At 43.2% G+C, this 24,674-nt stretch overlaps 1 protein-coding gene across 14 annotated transcripts in view; it reads right to left on the bottom strand.

Moving 5' to 3' along the window:
* Positions 1-24,674, bottom strand: part of WRN (WRN RecQ like helicase) — a 90,583-nt gene that overhangs the window by 58,050 nt on the left and 7,859 nt on the right. For 11 of the 14 annotated variants that reach the window (XR_014787865.1, XR_014787866.1, XR_014787867.1 and 8 more), the window contains exons 5-13: positions 24,412-24,560; positions 22,628-22,777; positions 16,944-17,016; positions 14,460-14,574; positions 13,143-13,539; positions 10,855-10,935; positions 4,797-4,923; positions 2,544-2,619; positions 260-327 (exon numbers count right to left, since the gene is read on the bottom strand). Coding sequence is in view for 10 of the 14 variants with exons in the window: in XM_084835033.1 (XP_084691159.1) it covers positions 260-327; positions 2,544-2,619; positions 4,797-4,923; positions 10,855-10,935; positions 13,143-13,539; positions 14,460-14,574; positions 16,944-17,016; positions 22,628-22,777; positions 24,412-24,560 (1,236 nt within the window). In the remaining 4 variants the exon portion in view is untranslated. Of the gene's footprint in view, positions 1-259; positions 328-2,543; positions 2,620-4,796; positions 4,924-10,854; positions 10,936-13,142; positions 13,540-14,454; positions 14,575-16,943; positions 17,017-22,627; positions 22,778-24,411; positions 24,561-24,674 lie in introns of those variants that run through there. The other 3 variants (XM_084835037.1, XM_084835039.1, XM_084835040.1) reach the window with 2 other exon arrangements.

The raw sequence follows: 24,674 nt of genomic DNA, 5'->3' as shown, positions 1-24,674 counted from the left end.
ACATACTCCTAACCAGAAGATATCCTTGCAATTCTTTTTCAATGGGACAAAAAAGGAACATTGGACTTGCCATGATATGATATCCATTTTCTGCAGTGGATGGAGGATATCCTTGGATCAGCATAAGTGGGTGGGACCAACCCATCCAAGCATATCCTCCTCCACTGCAGGAAAACAACTGCTTGTATCCCTAGACTTGCTAACACTCTCAACAAACCATATTTCATGGGTTTATTAATAACGAATCTATATAACTTACCAGTTGCCATAACAACAAGATTATCTCTCCTGTCTTGCAAAACCGAGGAGATCACCTTCCACTGGACCCTTGAAATTAAGGGGAAAAGTCACAAAATGTTCCATTTGAATTGCAGTGTCTGACAAAAACTGAATCTTATTCAGCAACTCAGCATTCACTCACTCTCTCATGTGCAATACTCAAGTTTCTTTTTTCATCTTTTTTTTTTTCTTTCAGAAAACCAAGTCTGCCAGTTTTATCTTAGGAATTCTAAAAACTCCCTGTTAACTTACTCACATTTGCTTTTCTATGAAGCTTTACTCTGTGTGGACTTCCCTATTTAAAGACACTATCATAATGTAATATTATTAATGTAAAGTTCCTTTCATCTTTCAAGATACTGCCTAGATCTCTACTTCAGTGTCTCTACTTTAATCTATTAAGCGCTTTAAATAACAAACCCAGCCTTATGAGTTGTGCTTGGAAACCAATAGAGATGCTGAAACACTGACACTATGTGGGACATCAAGAGAAGCATTTGATGACATTGCCAAACAGTGATAAGGGGTGGCTGCAAACAGAGCATTTTAAATGGGAGTGGGACCACAGATATGATCCTATTTCCAGAATACTCTGCCATGTAGTTTCCTTCTCAGAAGATGGTACTCTTGCCATAAGAATCGACACCTCCAAGATGAATTCCCCGCCCACCCAAGTTGCGTAGCTTTGAACAAGGCTCAGGAGCCTAATCCAGCCATCCCGGGGTCCCCAGTTGGCTACACCCCCGTTCCCCAAGCCTCACCCCCTTTTCCCCAGCAATCAATCATTTGGTGGTTTCCTGGCTTTTGTGTAGGTTTTTGCCCTTATTAAAAGGTTGGAATGCCTCTCCTAAGGCTTTGTTACTGGCAGCAAGTCTTTAAGCTTGTATTTTAAATCTGTATTTTAAATCTCTGCATTGCTGCTAGGTTTTATTCTGGTTGTATTGTCATATTGTGATTTTAATGTTGTTATATTTTATATTGTTTTATCCTGCGCTTTTTGGGTTTAATTTTTGTGAACCACTAAGAGAGCTTCGGCTATTGGGCGGTATAGAAATGAAATGAATGAATGAATGAATGAATGAATGTATGTTTGTGTATTTTGGGCCCAATCCATTTTACCTTTGGCCCAATCCAGCACTTGAATAAAGCCCCTGAGAGCTTCTCTGAAAGTCAATTCAGCCCTGGGCTGAAAGAGATTCCCCACTCCTGTCTTAGAACAACTCACCACATGAATTAGGATCATCCGGTAGCATGTGACCACCAATGACATAGGGCAGAAGCAAGGGAGTTCACTATTTCAGTGTTTTGCAAACCTCCTAACTTTCAGGGAACATTTTCCCCATGAATCTGTCTTCTAAGGAAACTGTGTACTGCAGAAGAAGGGACTTCCTTCTGGGAAGTCTTGTAGAAAATACGAATGGAGGAATTTCCACTGTCTGGTCCCTACACTGGTCCCCTGTCAGCTCAAATAGAGGGAAAGGGGCTGGCAAGCAACCTTTGTCATCCTCCTCCAGCCTAACTCTCCCTTTAGTTTAGGGCAGAGCTGCAGGGGGTCCTCCTCAGGGTCTCCTTTCCACTGCCTTTTTATCCCCACCCCCTTCTTGTTTCCCTTTCCTTACTTGTGAGCTGCCATAGCTACTCAGGAAAACATCCAGGCACCCCTATTGCCTTTGCAATGAGGCTCTCTACCATTGTCCCTGTCTATGCATGCCAGTGGCATAGATGTCCACCTCCAATGTGCTCGTTGGTTCCTGCCCCTTGCCAAGCCTCCCTGCTGGGACAGCGCCTGCTCTTCAACAGGACAGCCAGCCAGTTCACATAGGGCACTGGCCAAGGCATTATCACCCCATTTGAACTACAAGTATGCCCTAGAACACACCTAACACAACACTCCCCTGGGTGTGTGCATTGTAGGGGATGGTAGGCGGGGGCAGGGGGAGCTCTCCTTATTTATTGTTTTATACCACCTTTCTACCAAGAAAAATGGCACTCAAAGAGTCTTTCAGAGAACCTACTCCACCATTACTGATTTGGTCATTGCTGAACCTCTCATATATTTCCAAGAAACATTATTTTAAAGACCACTCTCCTATGGACAATGGACTCAACTGACACAGAGAGCTCTATTGAAACATACAGCTGGAACAGGGGACATGCCACAGGATCTCAGTTCACACAGCAAGTGTAAGGCATGCTTCCTATTGTTGGGGCTTTTGAAGAAATTCATTTCTATGCATAGCAAACAAGAATACTAGAAAACTTACGGTTTAAAACTTGAATGTCCAAAATACATCTTTAGGCATGCGATTTGTTTTACACTGGGTCTAGCCAAGCAGGAATCTTTTGAAAAACAGAAAACAAATACTTAGAACTAAAGAAAGGACCCACCCCCTCCCCAATAGAGTGATGGCACTTTGCAGACAACCTTCTTCCTGTTTCCATGGGCTAAGACGAGATAAATTGTTTGAAAAACAGAAAAGGCAGCAAAGACAACAGCAGGCTCAAAAAATACTGTCCCAACCAAAGAGTCTCCCTTTATGATGGACCTGTAACTTTGACCAATATTGGCAGCACCCATCTGCATGATGAAAGCCATTTAGGTCCAGATTTACTTTTCGCCATGAAGAATCTCTAGCTTTGTTACTCTCTGCATTTTGGTAAACTAAATACAGAGATCCCTGCTTCTACTTATTGCTTATACTGACTGAGATCCAAGAAACTATGGGGCACAGCAATCCTCTGGTCCCTGGGAAAGCACCGCAGGGACCACAGGAAATGTTGGATTCCCTTTGAGAGTGGAGACCAGGGTACAGAGCCTCTGGCCTGCTGGTCCAATTCAGCCCGTGCGGCACCCCAATATGACCCACGCAGCCTCTTGGGGTTCCTTCAGGGGCCAGGGCTCTAAGCGCTGCCCATGCAGGAATCCCCTTGAAGGACTGGCGATAGCAGTGGGAATGCAGGGCAGTCTAGGTGCTGGGACTCGCCCGTGCCCAGGATGAGCAGCCGCTCTCTCCAGCACGAGCAATTCCCAATGCGTGCCGCCCCTCATCCCCACTGCTAGCTCCGATTTCAGGATGAAGACAGCAGATGGGGATGCAGGGGGGGCCTGGGTCCCTTTCTTCATACTGGGAGGAGGCAAAGTTCTGTGCCTCCTTACAGCATAAAGAAAAAGGGGGGGAGGGAATGACATCAGCAGTTGTAGACACGCCTGAGGAAGGAGAATCTGAGATCAGATCATTCCCTCTCCCCCAACTCCTTTGCAGCCACAGAAGAAAGCACCGCAGCAGCTGCTCTTCTCAGGGCACATCAGCAATCTCGGAAGACCTCAGGGAGGGAGGATGGAAAGGAGGTGCTCTGGTGGGCGATCTGCAGCAACAACAGCCTCTCCATCACCTGTCCCCACCCCTGCCAGTAAGTGAGCTGAACAGGGTCAGAGGCCCATCTAGCTGACCCTTTGTTTTTAGGAGGAGGAGCAGGAGGCGAAATCGCCTGAGTCATTCCTCCCGCCCTGCCTGGTTGGGCACAGGGTAGATGGAGGGCTCCGATCTCTTAGGCATGCACAGCGTGAATTTTGGCTCCCCACCTCTCCGGAACAGCAGGTTTCCCGTGCCTTATTACAAAGCGCCTTTGAAACTCCAAGGTTTGCCTTCACTGCTGTTTTCAGATACACAAGCCCAAAGCCTCCTTCAATGTGCAGAAGTAGCTAGGTGGCTCTTTTGAGGGTGTGTGCATCTCTCTCTCTCTCTCTCTCTCTCTCTCTCTCACACACACACACACACACACACACTTCCTCTTTTTCTAACATTTTAACAATCTTTGAGTAGTGAGTTGGTTAATAAGTAAAAAAAACTAGACTTCACAGAGTTCTGGAATGCTGGTAGTAGACCTGTGTAATTTAGCTTAACCAGTTTTATGGTTAAGTAAGCAGGCCTTTTACACCAGGCCTTACTTATGCCTGGTTACCTCACCCTTTTCTCATAGAGAATGGTGTCTTAGCTCTCCCATGAGCTGCGAGGCTTCCACTTCCCTACTCTCTCTGGAAAGGCAATTAGTTTTCCAGGGATGCTGTGAGCACCCCGCACCCTCTCCTTAGTGTGTGTTTGTGTGTGCTGAGGGAGACAGACGTTGCCTGTCAGTTCATGGGCTGGGGGTAGGCACCTAGCAGAAAAGCTTATAAGATCCAATCCACCAGCTCCATGGTTTGGTCTCGCTTCGAGGAGAAATATGCATTACCAGCTTGGAGAACTTTGATGGCTCTAGGAACAGCTTTCCTGTCTGTTTTAGGGACTCAGATAGACATAACAGCTTGTGACAAGGGTGCCCGCTTTGTCAACTGAGGGGAGGTGTGAACTTTCTTTGTGTATATATATATATATATATTCTGCAACCATTTTCTATCAGCAAACTGTCATCATTTTGCACAACTGGCTTTGTTTCATCTTGGTAATCTAGTATTGACTGGGCCCTGACAGAATCAAGACCCAGAATCAACACACTTTGGATCACAATTCATTTACCCCAACTTTCTTCTTCCACTTCAACGCCTTCACCATCGTCATCTGTAATAAGGTGGTTTTGCCTCTTCGATCCATCTGGGCTGGAGTCCATAAGCTCCACATCAGGCTTGTCTACATCTTCTAAAGACTGGAGAGATAGGATGAATTAACATAATTTTGGTCAAAAGATGCAAATGTTCAGAAGTTGGTGTCATCCTGGAGTGAAGCTGAGGTTTTTAAAAATAGAGAGAAATCCTATGCTAACAAATGTATAGCTCATGGCCTTCAGTGTAAAATTCTGCTATAAACAAACCAAAATTGTGAAGAAGTTACTGTTAGTTCCACCACTTCATGACCATGCCAGGAAAAGCTCCAGCTCCTTAATTATTTATGCCACATTACTGTTCAAAGCACAGGAGAAGGGGCAGCAAAAAAAAAAAAAAAAGACTAGAAAAAAGCAGATGGCAACTCTGCCCTGTAAAGCCACTTTCTTAATAGACCTTTTATTTCACTTAAAAACACCAGTAACTAGTATTTATTTTTATTAAAAATTATGCTTGCTTTTCAAACACATTATCCCATTTCACACATAAAGCTAAACCATGAGTTACTCCTATGTGCACAAGCTGGAGCCTGATTGAAAATGAGTCTCAAATACTCCCCTCTCATCTCCCCCGCCCCCCCCCGCAACACACATAGTGAAGCCAATTTCAGCAGCATTTAATTTCACTTTCCTTACTGTGTCATCCAAACTAGGATGTTCTGGGATATAACAAACTCTACTTAGGTTGTTCTGTTTGTTTTTTAAGAGTGGGATACAAGCAGACATATATACAAAACAATTATATATAAGCAAGGAGGGAACAGATAGCAGTTTTAATGTGAATCTTTGCTAAATGGGATGAGTGAAATAGAACAGTCAGTATCCAACAAGACATGAGCACCAACATGGTGCTAGTGTAAGGGACCTCTAGCACAACACCAATAGAATTAGCTGGAGCACTGAGTTTTCTAGGGAATCCCGTTGCACCAGCTAATACCATTGGTCTTGCGAAAGAGGCCTCCTAAGCTAGTGAGATGTAATTAATGTTAGCACTCATGTAGCATTGGATACTGTCCAATATTCCCTCAAGTGCCATTTGCTTTACTGAAGAGTAGTGGTGAAACAAAATCCAACCTATCAGTTTCAAGATTATTGATAATAATCTTGGTGATAATTCCTATCAGTTCAAGATTTCTGTTAGAGAAAAGCAGACAATTTGTAATGAAGTAAACAAGGAGACCCCTTCATGGATCACTGCCTTGTTGTGGCGAAGGGGCTTGCGTAACTCAGTGAAGCCATAAGCTATGCCGTGCAGGGCCACCCAAGACAGACAGGTCATGGCAGAGAGTTCTGACAAAATGTGGTCCACTGGAGAAGGAAATGGCAACCCACTCCAGTATTCTTGCCAAGAAAACCCCATGGAACGTATCACAAGGCTAAAAGATATGACGCCGGAAGATGAGCCCCTCAGGTCGGAAGGTGTCCAATATGCTACTGGGGAAGAGCAGAGGGTATTTCCAAGTAGCGCCAGAAAGAGTGAAGCGGCTGGGCCAAACCCGAAAGGACATTCAGCTGTGGATGTGTCTGGCGGTGAAAAGAAAATCCGATGCTGTAAAGAACAATATTGTTTAGGAACCTGGAATGTCAGATCAATGAATCAAGGTAAGCTGGAGGTGGTCAAACATGAGATGGCAAGATTGAACATCGACATCTTGGGAATCAGCGAACTAAAATGGACAGGCATGGGCGAATTTAATTCAGGTGACCATCATATCTACTATTGTGGGCAAGAATCCCTTAGAAGAAATGGAGTAGCACTCATAGTCAACAAAAGGGTGGGAAAAGCAGTACTGGGGTACAATCTTAAAAATGATAGAATGATCTCAGTACGAATCCAAGGCAAACCATTCAACATCACAGTAATTCAAGTCTATGCCCCAACCACTGAGGCCGAAGAAGCTGAGGTTGATCGGTTCTATGAAGACCTACAACACCTTCTAGAACTAACACCAAAAAAAGATGTCTTCTTCATCATAGGGGATTGGAATGCTAAAGTAGGAAGTCAAGAAATCACCGGGATAACAGGCAGGCATGGCCTTGGTGTACAAAATGAAGTAGGACAAAAGCTAATAGAGTTTTGCCAAGAGAACATGCTGATCATAGCAAACACTCTTTTCCAACAGCACAAGAGGCGACTCTACACATGGACGTCGCCAGATGGTCAATATCGACATCAGATTGATTATGTCCTTTGCAGCCAAAGATGGAGAAGCTCCATACAGTCAGTAAAAACAAGACCTGGAGCTGACTGTGGCTCAGATCATGAGCTGCTTCTTGCAAAATTTCGGCTTAAATTGAAGAACGTCGGGAAAACCACTAAACCTTTCAGGTATGACCTAAATCATATCCCTGATGAATATACAGTGGAGGTGAGGAATAGATTTCAGGGATTAGACCTGATAGACAGAGTGCCTGAGGAACTATGGACGGAGGTCCGTAACATTGTTCAGGAGGCAGCAACGAAATCCGTCCCAAAGAAAAAGAAATGCAAGAAAGCCAAGTGGCTGTCTGATGAGGCTTTACAAGTAGCTCACGAAAGAAGGGAAGCGAAAAGCAAAGGAGAAAGGGGAAGATATACCCAACTGAATGCAGAGTTCCAGAGAATAGCAAGGAGAGACAAGAAGGCCTTCTTAAATGAACAATGCAAAGAAATCGAGGAAAACAACAGAATGGGAAAGACTAGAGATCTCTTCAAGAAAATCGGAGATCTCAAGGGAACGTTTTGTGCAAAGACGGGCATGATAAAGGACAAAGAAGGCAGGGACCTAACAGAAGCAGATGAGATCAAGAAGAGGTGGCAAGAATACACAGAAGAACTATACAGGAAAGATCTGAATGTCCCTGATAGCCATGATAGTGCGGTCACTGAACTTGAGCCGGACATCCTCGAGAGTGAAGTCAAGTGGGCCTTAGGAAGCATTAGTAACAACAAAGCTAGTGGAGATGACAGTATTCCAGCCGAGCTATTTAAAATCCTAAAAGATGATGCTGTTAAAGTGCTGCATTCAATATGCCAACAAATCTGGAACACTCAACAGTGGCCACAAGACGAAAAGGTCAGTTTACATTCCAATTCCAAAGAAGGGCAACGCCAAAGAGTGTTCAAACTACCGCACCATTGCGCTCATTTCACATGCCAGCAAGGTGATGCTCAAAATCCTACAAGCTAGGCTTCAGCAGTATGCGAACCGAGAACTACCGGAAGTACAAGCTGGGTTTCGAAGAGGCAGAGGAACTAGAGATCAAATCGCCAACATTCGCTGCATCATGGAGAAAGCAAGAGAATTCCAGAAAAACGTCTATTTCTGCTTCATTGACTACGCTAAAGCCTTTGATTGTGTGGATCACAACAAACTGTGGCAAATTCTTAAAGTGATGGGAGTACCAGACCACCTTACCTGTCTCCTGAGAAACCTGTACGAGGGTCAAGAAGCAACAGTCAGAACCAGACATGGAACAACCGTTTGGTTCAAAATTGGGAAAGGAGTACGACAAGGCTGCATATTGTCACCCTGCTTATTTAACTTATATGCAGAGTACATCATGAGAAATGCCGGGTTGGATGAATCAGAGGTCGGAATTAAGATTGCCGGGAGAATTATCAACAACCTCCGATATGCAGACGATACCACCCTAATGGCAGAAAGCGAAGAGGATCTCAAGAGCTTCTTGTTGAGGGTGAAAGAGGAGAGTGCAAAAGCTGGTTTGAAACTCAACATTAAAAAAACGAAGATCATGTCATCTGGCCCTATCACTTCCTGGCATATAGAAGGGGAAGAAATGGAAGCAGTGACAGATTTTACTTTCTTGGGCTCCAAGATCACCGCAGACGGTGACTGTAGCCATGAAATTAAAAGACGCTTGCTCCTTGGGAGGAAAGCTATGGCCAACCTAGACAGCATAGTAAGAAGCAGAGACATCACCTTGCCGACAAAGGTCCGTCTAATCAAAGCTATGGTTTTCCCAGTAGTAATGTATGGCTGTGAGAGCTGGACTATAAGGAAGGCTGAGCGCCGAAGAATTGATGCTTTCGAACTGTGGTGCTGGAGAAGACTCTTACGAGTCCCCTGGACTGCAAGGAGGTCAAATCAGTCCATCCTAAAGGAAATCAACCCTGAGTGCTCATTGGAAGGACAGATAATGAAGCTGAAGCTCCAATATTTTGGCCACCTAATGCAAAGAGAAAACTCCCTGGAAAAGACCCTGATGCTGGGAAAGACTGAAGGCAAAAGGAGAAGGGGACGGCAGAGGATGAGATGGCTAGATAGCATCACGGATGCAATGAATATGAACTTGAGCACGCTCCGGGAGAGAGCACAGGACAGGAAGGCCTGGCGTGCTATGGTCCATGGGGTCACGAAGAGTCGGACACGACTGAACGACTGAACAACAACAAACAAGGAGAAAAGCTCCAGGGCTCAAATTAAACAGAAAGACCTGCAAGCCAGGCCTAATTTCATAAACAGATGCCTGCATAGGGATAATGCAACATATATTTCTTTTCTCAATGTTGTTGAAGCAGAATAACCATTTCTGTGTGCGCACAAACACACACGTTAGACAGAAGATAAAATTTCCCCAGGTATCTTTTTTATTAAACAAATAAGCCAACCCAAATTTTGAGTTGTTTTGCAAGTATGAATGCTGGAGTCTAGGGGAGAAGACTGGCTTGTTATATGGGACCGCTGCTTGGGCCTCTTGTTAAAAATAATGGTGGGTGCCTGTGGGACAGCTGGGGAGATAGGGAAGAAGGCCTTTGAGGCATACACCAATCCTCAGATGTGCCCAAGGTGGGGGAGGAGATCTGTATCAGTACAGTTGCCCTTTTTATTTTATTTAACTGTATCAGTACAGTTGCCCTTTTTATTTTATTTATCACTTGCCCTATAATGAAGGCTCAAAGTGTGTAACACCACTTTAAAACAAGGCAGACATTCGAAAGTACCATGGGAAAGAATCACCACAGCTGAATGGAGTATGATTGGCCAGAGTAAATAATGCAGGTCTGAAAGCAAATTGAGTTTCTGCATAGTCATCTTAACTGAAATAAATGCAGAGTTACATCCCAGTAACCAGGCTATTACAACTAGCAAAATGCCTGCTAAATTTGGGGGTGGGGGGTGGAATGGAGAGCTCCTCCTCCCCCAAACATGCCAGCTCCTTCCCCTCTCCCTTCAAAACATGAAGCTGCCTTAAACTGAGAAAATCCACCTGAGCCCAGTATTGCCTCTGCCAACTCTGATGGGCAGCAGCTCCCCAAAATCAGAGGCAAATATCCTGCTGCTACCCGAGATCCTTTTAACTTGAGATGCCAGGAAGTGAATTTGGAAGCATGTGCTCTACCACCAAGCTATGGCCACTCCCCAAAGACACCCACTCACCCACCCGGTGTCGAATGAGGTGAACCTGGGTGGGAAGAATGCGTGACAGAAGTGCTGCTGGGTTGCTAACCAGCCACTAGGCAATACATGGCTTTCTGTCCCCAGGTCAGAGCACAGCTTTAGGGCAACCTTGGAAAGAGCACTTCCTCTCTATGTACTCTGCCCAGAGCACACATGCACAGCTGGATCAGGACCTGCTATGAATCCCCACCTCCAAAAGAGAGCAGCCAAGAAATGATGGGGCTGCTGATCTCATCTAAAGAAAAGGGACTGAGGAAAATGAGGAAAACAATACCTGGGAATCAAAGCATCATAGTACTGAAGATTGTAGTAAAACGTAATGGTTTTCTCATATGAATAATATCAAAGTGTTATTATATTTAACATTAATATTACATAATAACTTTAAACATTACAACATCTACTTCTTTAAGGATGCAATCCTATGCATGTTTAGACAGAAAAAAGTCCTATGCTGGCTGGGGCATGCTGGAAATTGTAAGAGATTTTTCTGTCTGAACATGTATAGGATTGCACCGAAAGGTTTTGATTTTCCTAAACATTCGGACAATTTACTTATAATTTCTAAACCTACTTTAAGCATCTCCATTTCAAATTCATCATCACTTTCAATGGTGCAGGGAGAATTCTCTTCATCCTCTATGAAGCTTAAATCCTAAAAGAAATATTTCAAAATAAGGGGGGGGTACCCTTCTTCATTAAATATATATATGTGCCACAATTTTGTCATCAGTATGTCCCCCACATAATAAAAGAGGTTTGTGGGGGAGGGGAAGGAGGGGAGTAAATACCAGCCTGATCTGAAGCAAATTCCTTGCAAGGTGCTATTTTAAAAGTTCCAAAAAGACAGCCATCACATGACTGTAAAGGGTACCTAGCAGGCAAAAAAGCTGTGCCTGCATATTGAAGGGCATAAGAAAAGAAGCTGTCCATGAATGTTAACAATAGAAAGCTGAAACTATCAAAATAGCATATGCCCTTGGTTGGCAATTTGCTTTTTTTTTTTAAAGGGACTATATTTTGAAGTGTTAATTAACTTTATTGCATGTAGCCAAAGGCCATTACAAATTGGTGGACAGCATAACAAAACATAGTTAGATAAAACACTTACTATTCAGGATTTTCCTCCAGATTTTCTGGCTATATCAGTGTGGCAGATCAAGCAAATCTTTCATATTTGCATCATCCTACCCCTGCTGCTCAATTAGGAAATTCAATAATCAAATGCCTCCAAGAGAATTCTGGGATTAAAAATGAGATTCCAATGCCTAATACCACCCAGTATAGCCTTCTGACCCAGGAGTAATGTCTCATCGGAGATTTGCCAGATGAGATACAATTGTACCAGGCCATTAGAAATAGATCATCAGCACCCTTTTACTGATTAGAAAGGAATCCAGAAAAGGAGGTGTCAATGTTAAATTTAGGGTTACAACTTTCACTTAGCAGGGTATCATAAAACAAGGCCAGACAGGCCATCAGATAAATGACCAAGAGGCCTCATTCCAGACCGCAAATATGTAAGAAAGACAAGCTCACAAGACAGGATGATGTCAAGGAAATATGTCTGTGTCAAAAACATACCTGTATCATGTCAAAGAAAGCTAAAATGTTTGGATAAGTATGTTGATATGCACATTAATCTCAATAAGAAGCTTCAAAATCCAATAATCTTATTTAGACATATGAAGATTTAAAGTAAAAAGATTATCTTTGGAATTCTTGAATAAGAAATGTAAACTGTAGTAAAAAAATAGTCTGGACATATTTTATAGCATCCAAAAGGATATAAAGGAGACTCAGAACACACAATAGTGGAAACTACCCTTTAGGATCAACTTTCCTTAATGTGTTCCCTGTAGAATCAACCTGGTAAGCTTGAAATTGATGATCACTAAGAACTAGCAAATGTACTTGACTCTGCTTAGAAGCCTTGTTTAAGAATGGTGTTAGATGTTTCATGTGTCTGGATTTATGCATGCATGAGCTCTTGCATTTAGTACTGTTATGCTAATACTTCGTAGTAAAAAGACAAATCTTGTCTGAGAGAGTGTTCCTTAAGAAACAGAATTCTGTATCACCCATATCAAGAGTAAAGTATTGAGCTTACTCTTAGATGGTGGCTGGTTTTAGGAGAAATCTGACTGTATACACAGTAAACAGGTAATCAGTGGTTGTCAATGTACTGACAATATAGTCTGAGAGAATCTCTGAACCGGGGTATATGCCACATCAGGGCTATTGATCCCTAGCATATATTATGGAAGTATTAGAATGTAATTGTTTTGATCGAGAGCCATTGCTTGGATGCAAAGAGCCATTCATGATACTAACGTTAAATTTTTTAGCCCTGGGATCACTACTGGGCAGCTGTTATCTTAGCTTCAGCCTGATCTCCTGCTCTACTGTTCAATGAAAAGAGAACACAAGATCAGACACCACGGTTCCAGCGTTGGTATGAAAGGACACCTCAAGCCCTTTGCTCCCGCACTGGAAGCTGGCTCCAACGTCTGCATGCTGGCAGCCACAACCATTGGCACCATGGGGACAGCATGAGGGAAAAGCTCCTCTGTAGCATCACAGCACCACACAAGGGGTTTAGTTGGGCAAGAACGGGGGAGAAAGTGCCCATAACCATAGCAGCGTATCCTTACAGCAATGGGAGCAGCCTCAGTTTCTGCAGGGCAGGAACAACACTGCAAGGTTTCTCAAGATTTCCAAAGGCAAACAAACCCTTCACACCTCACATGCAACACAGCCTTAGCTGCTATAGCACTGGCAAAACCTGGGATAAGATCAGGCTGTTGATCCATTAAACACTATGGCTTTGCCTAATGAAGGTCATTATCCATATAGACTTACCTCAGACACACAAGCAGTTTCATTTAGAAGCTCTTCTTCAGCCTGACGTTCCAACATTTGAAGTTCATATTCAGTCATGTCTAGCGTCATTAAGAACTCCCTCTCTGCAGTCTCTTTAGGTCCCCTGTCTGACGCTTTGTCTGCCTGTTTTTTCTTAAGTTCTTCTCCACCTTCCACCAGGGCCTCGTTTTGGACACCAACTAGTTTATTATCCACACATTCATTTGACTTGCATGTGATCTTGGAAGTAAATTCAGACGTTCCCGTTTTTTCTTCTTCACCATGCGCCATTCCTGGATCTGTAACTTCCCACAGCTCTGTATCGCAGGGAGACTCAACAAGCAATGCTCGTAAGGACTTGATGTTTTCTGACATGCCAGACAATATTTCTGCAGCTCTGATGAAGAAATGATGAAATGGCAGAGTAAGCTCAAAATAGTCATGATGAATACAACAAATAACATTTACGTAAGTGTGAGTCCATACTTTGAGTTCTCCAAGTGAGTGCATCCTTGGGTGTGTTCTCTGATCTGCTCTAGATAATAATGATGCTCCCCTGGCTTCTTGCCAGGATGTAGAAAACCATGTGCACACACCAGGACTTGCTTCATTTCCAGTTCTTTTTAATATGTTATACATATAATTTTATAAATAAATAAAACCGAATAAAGTTTATAAAAGGCATGAAAAGGGCCACCAAAGCAATAAAATACAAACAGTTATACAATTCAAATCCCAAAACCAGATTCAAAAGTATAATTAAAACCAAGAGCAAAACAGGATCACTAAAAACACTATCAGCCTACAGGAGGAGAAAAGAAACTTAGCCCAAACCAAAGGCCAGACAATTATTTAAAAGTCTTCACTGCTCGTATGAAGCTCAAAGGAGAGGGGACTAACCAAACAACTTTAAGGAGGGAGTCCATAAACTGGTCGCTGCAACTGAGAAGGCCCATCTTGCATCTCAGCCAACTGCACTTCGAAAGGCAACAGAACACAAGGCAATTCTGACAACACCTCTTTGTGCTGTATCAGAGACAGCACTGGGGCTCCCCTGACTTTCTGGAGAGGATTTTCAGGGAGTGTAAGGGCCTAGAGTAAGAAATAAACCCTGAAAAGCCCCAGAAAAGCCAAACAAGTGTAGAGGTCCTACATACAACTGTTTCAGTCACACACCCAATGAGGTGATGTGGTTCCATAAACATACAAGTAATGCACTGACTCATATGAATATCTAACATCCATAGACATTAATGCCATGAAGAGGAACACGCACCTCTAAATTGCACTGAAAGATTAAAATGAGCAGTACCTAACCTTTGAACGTTTGTAGAATGTCCAAAAGTGCCCGGAAGGCAATCAGCCAAATCCACCATCTCCTCTGACAGAGATGCCAATTCCTTCTTTATTTCACTCGGCACTAATGCTGCATCTGTACAAATTAAAAATCATTAAAAATGATGTAAACAGAGTCTTTTTCACAACCACAATGCTTTGTTCTAGCTGCTTGGCTTTGAAACACAAGAAACCAGGGTTTCAACAGCAGTTAGCTAAGGCTGCTTCCATTTCAATTTTGGGCTTGCTCCCAAGATTAGGGATATTACAATAATGTTTGTTACATGGGTTTACACCACTTTGAGTTCTTTCACAAAGACAGAGAATTATCCTAACATTTTTCATACAGGCACTTATTACCTTGGCCCATTCTTAAGTCATCAGCACCTGGACCCAATTATTAATTATAATAATATGCAGTGGTAACCTCTGTGTGGGTTGACTATAATGTTGTTTACGTGGGGCTACCTCTGAAGAGTGGCCAGAAACTCCAACTGGTCCAAAATGTAGTTGCTAATCAAAGGGATCATATAAGACCTACCCTGATGGGGTTGCATTAGTTGTCTGGAGCCAATTCAAAGTGCTGGTGCTTACCTTTAAAACACCTGGTTTGGATCCAAGGTTTCAGAAGGCGCACCTCCTATATGCTCCGCATCATGCTCCAAACTCTCTACATGGCACTCTGCTAGGCAAACCTTCTTTTAGACTGGTAGCAGCACAACCAGTGCAGGGTTGGGGAACTTCTATGGGTTAGAGGATGCACTGCACCCCCCAAGCCCACCAGGGACTGCACCTACCTGGCCACCAAAAATTGCTACCACCATCACCAAATTTGCTGCCAAATTAGCTATGATTTTGCAAGGAAACAAAGCGCAAACCTTGTTTTTAGCCAAAATTGTGCTTCCAAGAGATTTCCAGGAGCACAATTCTGCTTGCAAAACAAAAATGTAATTTTTGTAGCAGCAAATTCAGCAGTAGAGAGGTAGGTGCAAAAACAGCCATAGGGGGCCACATATTGCCCATCTCTGATCTAGTGCTGCCCTACCATTGGAACCCCACAGGAAGTTACTCCTGGCTGGGTCCCTCTCCGTCTTTAGAAGGCTTCATAAAGATGTTTCTATCTAAGAAGGTTTTAGGATTATCGGAAGAGCTTTAATTATGATGATGATGATCCTCATCATTTAATCTGTATGCCACTTTTCCATGAAATGTGTCCAAAGTGGCTCACAAGACAACAGCAGTACAAGAAGAATGCATACCAATACATCAACTGCAATGGGATATTGTTTTAGTGCACAGCCTTTTTACTCTTATTAGTGCTTTCACTGGATTTTGCTGTGGTTTAGCCTGACTTTACTGGGAGTGTTTGTTTTATAGAATGTAAGCTAGTTCAAGAGTCTGAGTGGCTAGTACAGTGGGGCAACGTGTGTGTGTGTGTGTGTATGTGTGTGTGTGTGTAATTAATTTCTACAGCCCTGTCTGTCTACATGTTGCTTTACAGAGGAGTACAAGCAAAGGTAGTTGGCCCTTGCCCTGCTCAACATGTTGACGTTGCCTGGAGAAGCGGGTGGGGAGACAGAGAGAGAAAGAGACCAACCAGAAAGGGAGGGAGGGGAGAGGAAAATGCAAGGTTCATGAACAAGAGAGAAGAGGGAAGAGTAATAAGGGACAAACGTTAAGTAAATGCAGTTATGCGCCCTTACGTTTATTCTAAAGATGAGGACTAAGTAAAGGGTTAAGCGAAAGCCTTCACAGAGAAGATAGATTCTGAGGAGGGATTTTAAGGGAGAGAAAGAAAGAGAGGTGGCATCACATACAAGGGGTTACTGATAATGGTATTCATTAGCCAACCCCCTCCAGATGATCAGATGTGAAGAGCTGGCCCAAAATGCATCTGCTAGACTCCAATCAGGAGCTAACAGAAAAGATAATACAACACTTATCCTGACAGAGCTGCTTTGATTACCAGTTTGCTTGGGGGCCCAAATTAAAGCTCAGGTGCTAACCTTTAAATGTGAATGGTCTGAATTCATGGTATCTCAAAGAGTCAGACATTGCATTCATCCTTGTACAGGGCCACAGAATATCATCCTGATGATATTCCGTGCTACAGAACTAACACATTGTCTTTTAAAAAACATTCCTCAACATTTTTGTAAAATAGGCTTATGAAAAGAAAGCTGGAAATCTTTCCAGTCTGAAAAATTCTTTAGGGGCATGCAAGGCAATGCTGCGCACATCAGGCAGCCAGTTTTTCATTCAAGTATATATAACCATGCCCTCTGTATTTTCCCAAGTGAGATAAACAGAAAAATCCCCACAGCTCTCAAGAATGAACATCATAGAAGGTGTGTGTATTATGCTGACCAACACATTTTATGAAAATAGCCAGAATGATCACAGACATTAAAAGGGGGAAAGATGGTAAAAGTAAATATAGCCTTTATACTTTACTTCAAAGCTCACCTCTTTCTATACTAATCTCCATCCGCTTACCACAATTCATATTCACCAGGTTTTGGTAAATGAGGAAGCCTGCCTACAACAACAGAAAAGCACAGAAAACTTTTTAATGCAAAGGTAATATTAAAATGTTTCCACAATTTATATATTCTAAAACTATTTTACAAAGCAATTTGGGATTGGTACCTTAAAAGTCTTTGCGCATGAAGACTTTTTTTTGTATTAGATAACTAGCTGATATACCTGGCGTTGCCCGGGATATAATTTGTCATAGGCACTATTTGTTAGAAACACATTAAGGCAGGTTTACGCTTCTCAGAAAGGCCCCATAAGAACGGTGGAAAGTTGCATCCACCAGACTTGATTAAAAAAGCACAACAATTATAATGAGCAGATTGAATAAAAAACACTACTAAAAATGCAAGAGACTGAATCTGTAAGCACTACTACAATTATAATCCACACTGAATCTCATACCACTATTAAAATGTTCAACAGAGGCTTCCTTGCTGGATATTGCAGGAACAGGGGAGAGAAACTAAATGCTCTCCAGAGTCAGAAAAGAAACCATGAGTAAAGGGGAGGGGACAAACGGCAGCCAGCCAATCCAAGGTGAAGGAAGTCAGAGTGAATGGGAGAGAGACCAATAGAATGAAAGATGGCCAATAGGATGACTGGTAGCTGAAATCAGAAATCTGGCCTGTACCATGATTGAGAGCATGTACTTGTCAGTAAGGGAAAGTATAAACAAAGTAATAATGTAACCCAGTGAGTCCTGTCATACACTCGGGCAAGTGAGAATGTGAAGTAAAAGCGGCAGCGACTCTAGGGCCCAAATGGCAGGCTCAGTGGCCCCTGCAGTGTGATTACACCCAGGGCAGCTCCCCCTTATGCCCTGCGTTACAGACGGCCCTGCAGCCAGCCACAAACACACAAACCCAAAATTCTTCAATTCAGCTACACGTAAAACTCCACTATTTTGCCCTTCATTTTGCTATTGCCTTCTCAGTTCCCCCCAGTTCACTCTTTTATGAATAAAGCCCTAAGTCTCCACTCCACTGTGTCATCCCAGCCCCTCAGACAGGCGAGCACACACCGCACCACATTTCACATCAGTGTTAATGACACACTACTAACAGATACATATGGCATTGAAAGGGGTAGATATTTAACACTAACTAACTTGCTTGCTCGCTGGATATTGCACAAAGAGGGGAGAGAAATGCTCTGCATAGTCAGAAAAGAAACCATGAGTAAAGGGGAGGGAACAAACGGCGGCCCGCCAATCCAAGGTGAAGGAAGTCAGAGTGAATGGGAGAGAGAACAATAGAATGAAAGATGGCCGATAGGATGACTCATAGCTGAAATCAGAAACCTGGCCTGTACCATGATTGAGAGGGTGTACTTGTTAGTAAGGGAAAGTATAAACAAAGTAATAATGTAACCCAGTGACTCCTGTCATACACTCTGGCAAGTGAGAATATGAAGTAAAAGGGGCAGCAACTGTAAGGCCCAAATGGCAGGCTCAGTGGGCCCCTACAGTGTGATTACACCCTGGGCAGCTCCCCCTTATTTCCTGCGTTACAGATGGCCCTGCAGCCAGCCACAAACACACAAACCCACACACAATTTTTGACTTTTATATATATAGAAGATTTATTTTATCTGAGCCTATTTTTTAAAAATTACATCCCACCTTTTAACAAAAATTCTCAAGGCAGCTTACAAAGAAGTCAAAACAACAATAACCAACAGCGACAAGCTGGTTTGCACATAATGCTAAACCATGATTTGTGTTACATGCACGAGCAGGAACGAGCCTGTAAGAAGCCTTGGGCTCATGCACACCCCTCTCTTTTTCTTGCACACCCTGGAGTGTGCATAGTCCTTTTGCACTGGCAAATTGCTTACGTTGTGCAGTTGTTTGGGAGGGCTATGGAAATGGCTTGTCAGGGTACATGTCTGGTGGTTGTATTCCAGGCGTACATGTATAGAGTGTAAATTTCACTAGGTTGCTACAGATTTTTAGGTAGTAAAGATTTGGACTCTTGGGAAAGGAAATACAATTCAAAAGAATTATTTGACTGTTTTTTCTTGAAGAATAATAGTAAAATCTGTAAATACTGAAAAGTATACACAATACAAGTCTGTTCATTATATTAATAAAACACTAGGTGCTGGAAGAGGTGTAAACAAAGAATCACATGGTAGCTATGCCCATCTGTAGTAGACATTTGACAATAGTGCGTAATTCAGTGGTAGAGCACATGCTTTGTATGTCGAAGGTCCCAGGTTCAATCTCTGGCTTCTCCTGGTAGGGTTATGAAGGAATCCTGCCTGAAACTCTGGAGAGCTGCTGCCAGTCAGTCAACAATACTGTCTAGATGGTGCAATGGTCTGACTAAGTATAAGGCCTTTATTCGTCTTGCCTGCCTATTATTAGTGTTGTAGTCTCTAATTTAATTCCAGAAAAATGTCTATTTCTGCTTCATTGACTACGCTAAAGCCTTTGATTGTGTGGATCACAACAAACTCTGGCAAATTCTTAAAGAGATGGGAGTACCAGACCACCTTACCTGTCTCCTGAGAAATCTGTACGAGGGTCAAGAAGCAACAGTAAGAACCAGATATGGATCAACCAATTGGTTCAAAATTGGGAAAGGAGTATGACAAGGCTGCATATTGTCACCCTGCTTATTTAACTTATATGCAGAGTACATCATGAGAAACACCGACTTGGATGAATCACAGCTCGGAATTAAGATTGCCGGGAGAATTATCAACAACCTCAGATACGCAGACGATACCACCCGAATGGCAGAAAGCGAAGAGGATCTAAAGAGCCTCTTGTTGAGGGTGAAAGTGGAGAGTGCAAAAGCTGGTTTGAAACTCAACATTAAAAAAACGAAGATCATGGCATCTGGCCCCATCACTTCCTGGCATATAGAAGGGGAAGAAATGGAAGCAGTGACAGATTTTATTTTCTTGGGCTCCAAGAGCACCACAGACGGTGACTGTAGCCATGAAATTAAAAGTCGCTCGCTCCTTGGGAGGAAAGCTATGGCCAACCTAGACAGCATAGTAAGAAGCAGAGACATCACCTTGCCGACAAAGGTCTGTCTAATCAAAGCTATGGTTTTCCCAGTAGTAACATATGGCTGTGAGAGCTGGACTATATGGAAGGCTGAGCGCAGAAGAATCGATGCTTTCGAACTGTGGTGCTGGAGAAGACTCTTACGAGTCCCCTGGACTGCAAGGAGGTCAGATCAGTCCATCCTAAAGGAAATCAACCCTGAGTGCTCATTGGAAGGACAGATACTGAAGCTGAAGCTGAAATATTTTGGCCACCTAATGCGAAGAGAAAACTCCCTGGAAAAGACCCTGATGCTGGGAAAGATTGAAGACAAAAGGAGAAGGGGACGGCAGAGGATGAGATGGCTAGATAGCATCAGCGATGCAACGAATAAGAACTTGAGCACACTCCGGGAGAGAGTGGAGGACAGGAAGGCCTGGCGTGCTATGGTCCATGGGGTCACGAAGAGTCAGACATGACTTAACGACTGAACAACAACATGCATAATTAGTACAGAATTCTATTTTATTAAATTAGTTATGATCAGAAACTTCTAGTTTGGATCAGAAACCATTTTGCCTTTTGGCAGACCAGTCCTATGTAGCTGGCTGCCCTCCAAGAAGTAACTCTCTCTATAGTTATCCTTCTGTGCTGTCAGTTTGAATAGCTGTTCCAGCTGTAGAATCTAGGGGGCCTACAATATTGACCTAAGCCACTGACTCCCTTTCTCATAAGCTGAGACACAGGCAAAAGGTCTGATCTGGGTTTATACCTGGTCAAGATACACCATGGAGGAGACTGAGAGAGGAGACCTAGATTAGGGAGAGGCACCAGGAGGCCAGTGAACCAAATGTGTTCCCTACAGGCTTTCCAGCTAGTCTGCTGCATAGCCACTGATCACAAGGAATACCCCCATCCATCTATCCATCCACACACTATTTATGTGCCTTGACTGCTTTCTCCTAACTTGAGGCCTAATTTAAATGTGGCAGTTGGTGTGTGTGTGTTTTTTAAAAAGCTTTACCCATTCAGGTCTCCACATGGCTAGAATCTAAACTGGGTCCCTGGCATCTATGTGTTCAGTTTTAGTGCTACAGCAGGAGTTGGGAACCTGTGGCTCTCCAGATGTTGTTGGCAGTTGGAGTCCAATAACATCTAGAGGGACACAGTCTAATGCCCCCACCATTAGAGATCAGGCAGGTGGTGCCATGGAAAGGGCCTCCTCTGTGGCAGTGCCCTGACTTTGGAATGCTCTCCCCAAGACTGTTTGCCTAGCACCCAGTCTGATGTGTTCTAGATCCCAGTCCAAGACCTTCTTATTTGCCCAGGCTGTTCATGATCAATTATCTTCTTGCAGTTAACTGAGATTATTTCCCCCACTCCTGTTTTTAACTGCTGTTTGTGTCACCTTATGTTTTTATTCTTGAAAGATTTGTCTTTTAATTAGCCCCAGCCAGCATGGACAATGGACAGGGATGATGAGAATTGGAATCCAACATCTGGAGGGCCACAGGTTCCCCACCCCTGTACTACAGGAATCAGTGGACTAGGAGTGTGTCATTCTGCATCCTAGTACCACATAGATAGGTGGAGCAACCAGTTTATACCACCAATGACAGGGATGTTTAGAACTGCAAGATTGGAAAGGGGAGGAGATTCCCCCTCCCACCGTGGAAGTAGAGCTCTGTTTTGGCCCTGCCTTCTTGAGCAGGGAGGAGTTAACTCTTTCCTTTCCTCTTGGTTCCAGTCCTCCGCTGACAGAGAATGTGCCATTCTGGCATGCGACAATTTCAGAAAGCTCATGCAAAGGGGGTTTAGATGGTGGCATTTGGGAGCACTGGTATTGGTGGCGGGGATTTGGCAGGCAAAATATGGAACAATAGCACATTTGGCACATGGAATCTGGCAAGGCTAATCATCGAACCTAGTACTGATGCCCTCCCCCATTTAATATGGTGGGGTTTTAACATAAGATTATAGGTATGGATCTTGGTCATCTGCCAAGTGTAGAGGTGAGGCTTTGAACCCAAATGAATTTGATGCCTCTGCCTTTTAAAGGCAAAATGTTACAATACCAGCAAATATCAAGATACACACTCAGTCCCATTTTGACTTGTCCTTTTCCAGTGAAATTTTGCAATTCTGGGATATGGGCTTATAAAAGACAAGAGAGACTGTTGCTTCCCTCAATCAGATCACTTCAGCACTGCCAAGAAAAAGAGACCTCACTTGGACAATCATATCTTGACTGAAAAGATATGGACGAGTATCTTCCTTCCTCGGCATGCCACAATTAACCAGTTTCCTGGTTTGTCCAAACTGGGAAACTATGATTACCAGCCTCAGAACAAGCCAGGGCCTTAAGCCATGGTTTGAAGTTCGCTTATGATTCTGGCTTGTTCAAAGCCCAATAACCACAGTTTCTCAGCTCTGATGAGTTCTGGATTTAATTGTGGCGCATTAAGAAGGGAGAAGAGAGGGGGAAGCATGCACAGGCTGAAGGCTTATTAAGCTGAGATATGATCGACCAAACTGAGCCAAAGTAGGTTTGCAAATTTCTTATGGCTAGATATAGCCTATAACTTAGAAAAATATAGAACTTCTTTGTACATACATAAGCATCAGTAGCTGCATACAGCTTTTGCTCTTCAGTAAGTGGAAATTGTTCCCAGTTCCCACAGCGGACCAACTTGTCTTTCAGAAGCTGTTTGTGGAAGAGGTGTTTTATAAGGTTGTTCAGACTCCATATCTCCTTACATTTTAGCTAGAAATAAGATTGCAATAGTTAAGTACAAATGTTCTGAAACTACATCAAAGAGTAAGTTTGTAGTGATCTAATTCTGAGGTAGATGGAATAAACCTAGTAAAATCATTTATTGATAAATGCAACCTTAAAATACATTCAAAGCACACTTTGAATTTTTACTCAGAGTCTAACCAGAGCTGTCTCCTCTGAAAGGGTTTCACAGTGCAAAACCTCCTTAAGCCGTGTGCCTTTAACATACAAGTGCATTGCAACAAGGTGTGCCACAACAAACACATGCATCAGCTAAGTCAAATATCCATTATTAACTGAAAATATTCTTCACATATGGCTCAATGTTCTGTACCTTTGGAGAAAGAGACTCCTAATACCTAATGCATTACATGCAAATTCAATAAATACTGGCAAGAAGATGTTCAGGTGATAAACAAATAAGCTTACTCCAGATTCATGGAGAGTGAAATTTTCAGCTCCTGTGACTCAACTGATCTGTTCTAATTTCTATAGATTCATAGTCTCCGAAATTAGTTCTTTGCACTAGGCTGATCTGCAGCCAGTCAATCAGGGGTCAGCATAGTCAGGCACCTGCCAAGGGCCCAGGGGTTGAAAAAGGCCCATCGCTGACCTTGTCTCCTGCCCCCAGTGGGACCCATGTCCAGTGCCAGGTGCCCCTGCTGCCCTATTAGAGCACCCACATGGCACAGTCACTCATCTCACTCCCTCCTCCTCAAGGACATGCCTACCTAGCAACACTTATTATGGGAGCTAGAGCACGGCTCTGATCTGCAGCAGCCACCAGCTTAGATTCCTCAAGATCCAGTACCCACTGTTGATGCTGGCCATTGCATTTTGGACGATCTAACATGGCAGCTCTCTGCTGTGAAACAGAGCCAAGCGCTAGCTCACCTCCTATAATAACCACCACCAGGTAAACACATCTGCGAGGAGGACAGGTTGAGCCATAGCAAGCAGCCCCAGCAGCCTTAGCAAGCAGCCCCACCACTGGGACAGGGCTCTGATGGTAAGGGGAGGGGCAGCCGCAGCATCAGGTGGGTGGCCAGGTTGACACCAAACAGGGACCCATTTGTGGCACCCAGACCTGAGCTCCATGACAAATGAAAGTAACATTTGAGAAATTTCAAAGGGTCAACAGGATAGTTATGCTTCTAACAGTACAATCCTATGCATGTCTACTCAGAAGTAAGCCCCACTGAATTCAAAGGGAGTTACTCCCAGATAAGTGTGTCTAGGATTGCAGCCTAGATCACCTAGGAACTTGCTGATAGCAACTAATGTCAATGGCAAGACAATCAACAGTGGTCTATGTTGGCAAAACAGCAGTTCTGAAATATTCAAATCACCTAAATATTCAAATATCACATGGAAATAAAGAGTCCAAAAGGCAAAAGTAAAGAAGAAAAATGTATGTGGCACAATAAGTACCTAGGAAATCTCAATGTGAGATGATTTTCCTTTGACCATTTAAAAACTTACGTTTTTATATATACCAGAAGCAGAAGAAAATTCATTTTGCAATACACTTCTCAGTCTCCAGCATAGGCTTGCTGCCCTACTCAGCTGATGTTTGCAAGAATTCTCTGAGTAACCTCCCCAATAAAAGAGTGAGTGATTACCTTTTCATTGGCAAGGTCAGCCAGGTCCACAAGGTCCCCCAATCTGATGTCAAAATCACGCATCAGCTTCCATTTATCCCCTTCGATACCAACCCCAGCTTTTTTAATATGGTTATCTTCAAGCAACCTTTTCAATCCCACAGGAAAGCCTGAAGTGATTAAATACACAGATACAAATGTATTTAATTGAGGAAGGTGTATCTATTTTATATTATCTGAGGCCACTTAGAATTATTTAAAACTGGAGTGGGGAACCTGCAGCT

This window comes from Heloderma suspectum, chromosome 2 (genome assembly GCF_057233095.1).
Source record: "Heloderma suspectum isolate Gila_16-S chromosome 2, 16-S_ref, whole genome shotgun sequence".
NCBI classification, from domain to species: Eukaryota; Metazoa; Chordata; class Lepidosauria; order Squamata; family Helodermatidae; genus Heloderma; species Heloderma suspectum.
This window is presented reverse-complemented; position numbering and strand designations above follow the sequence as displayed.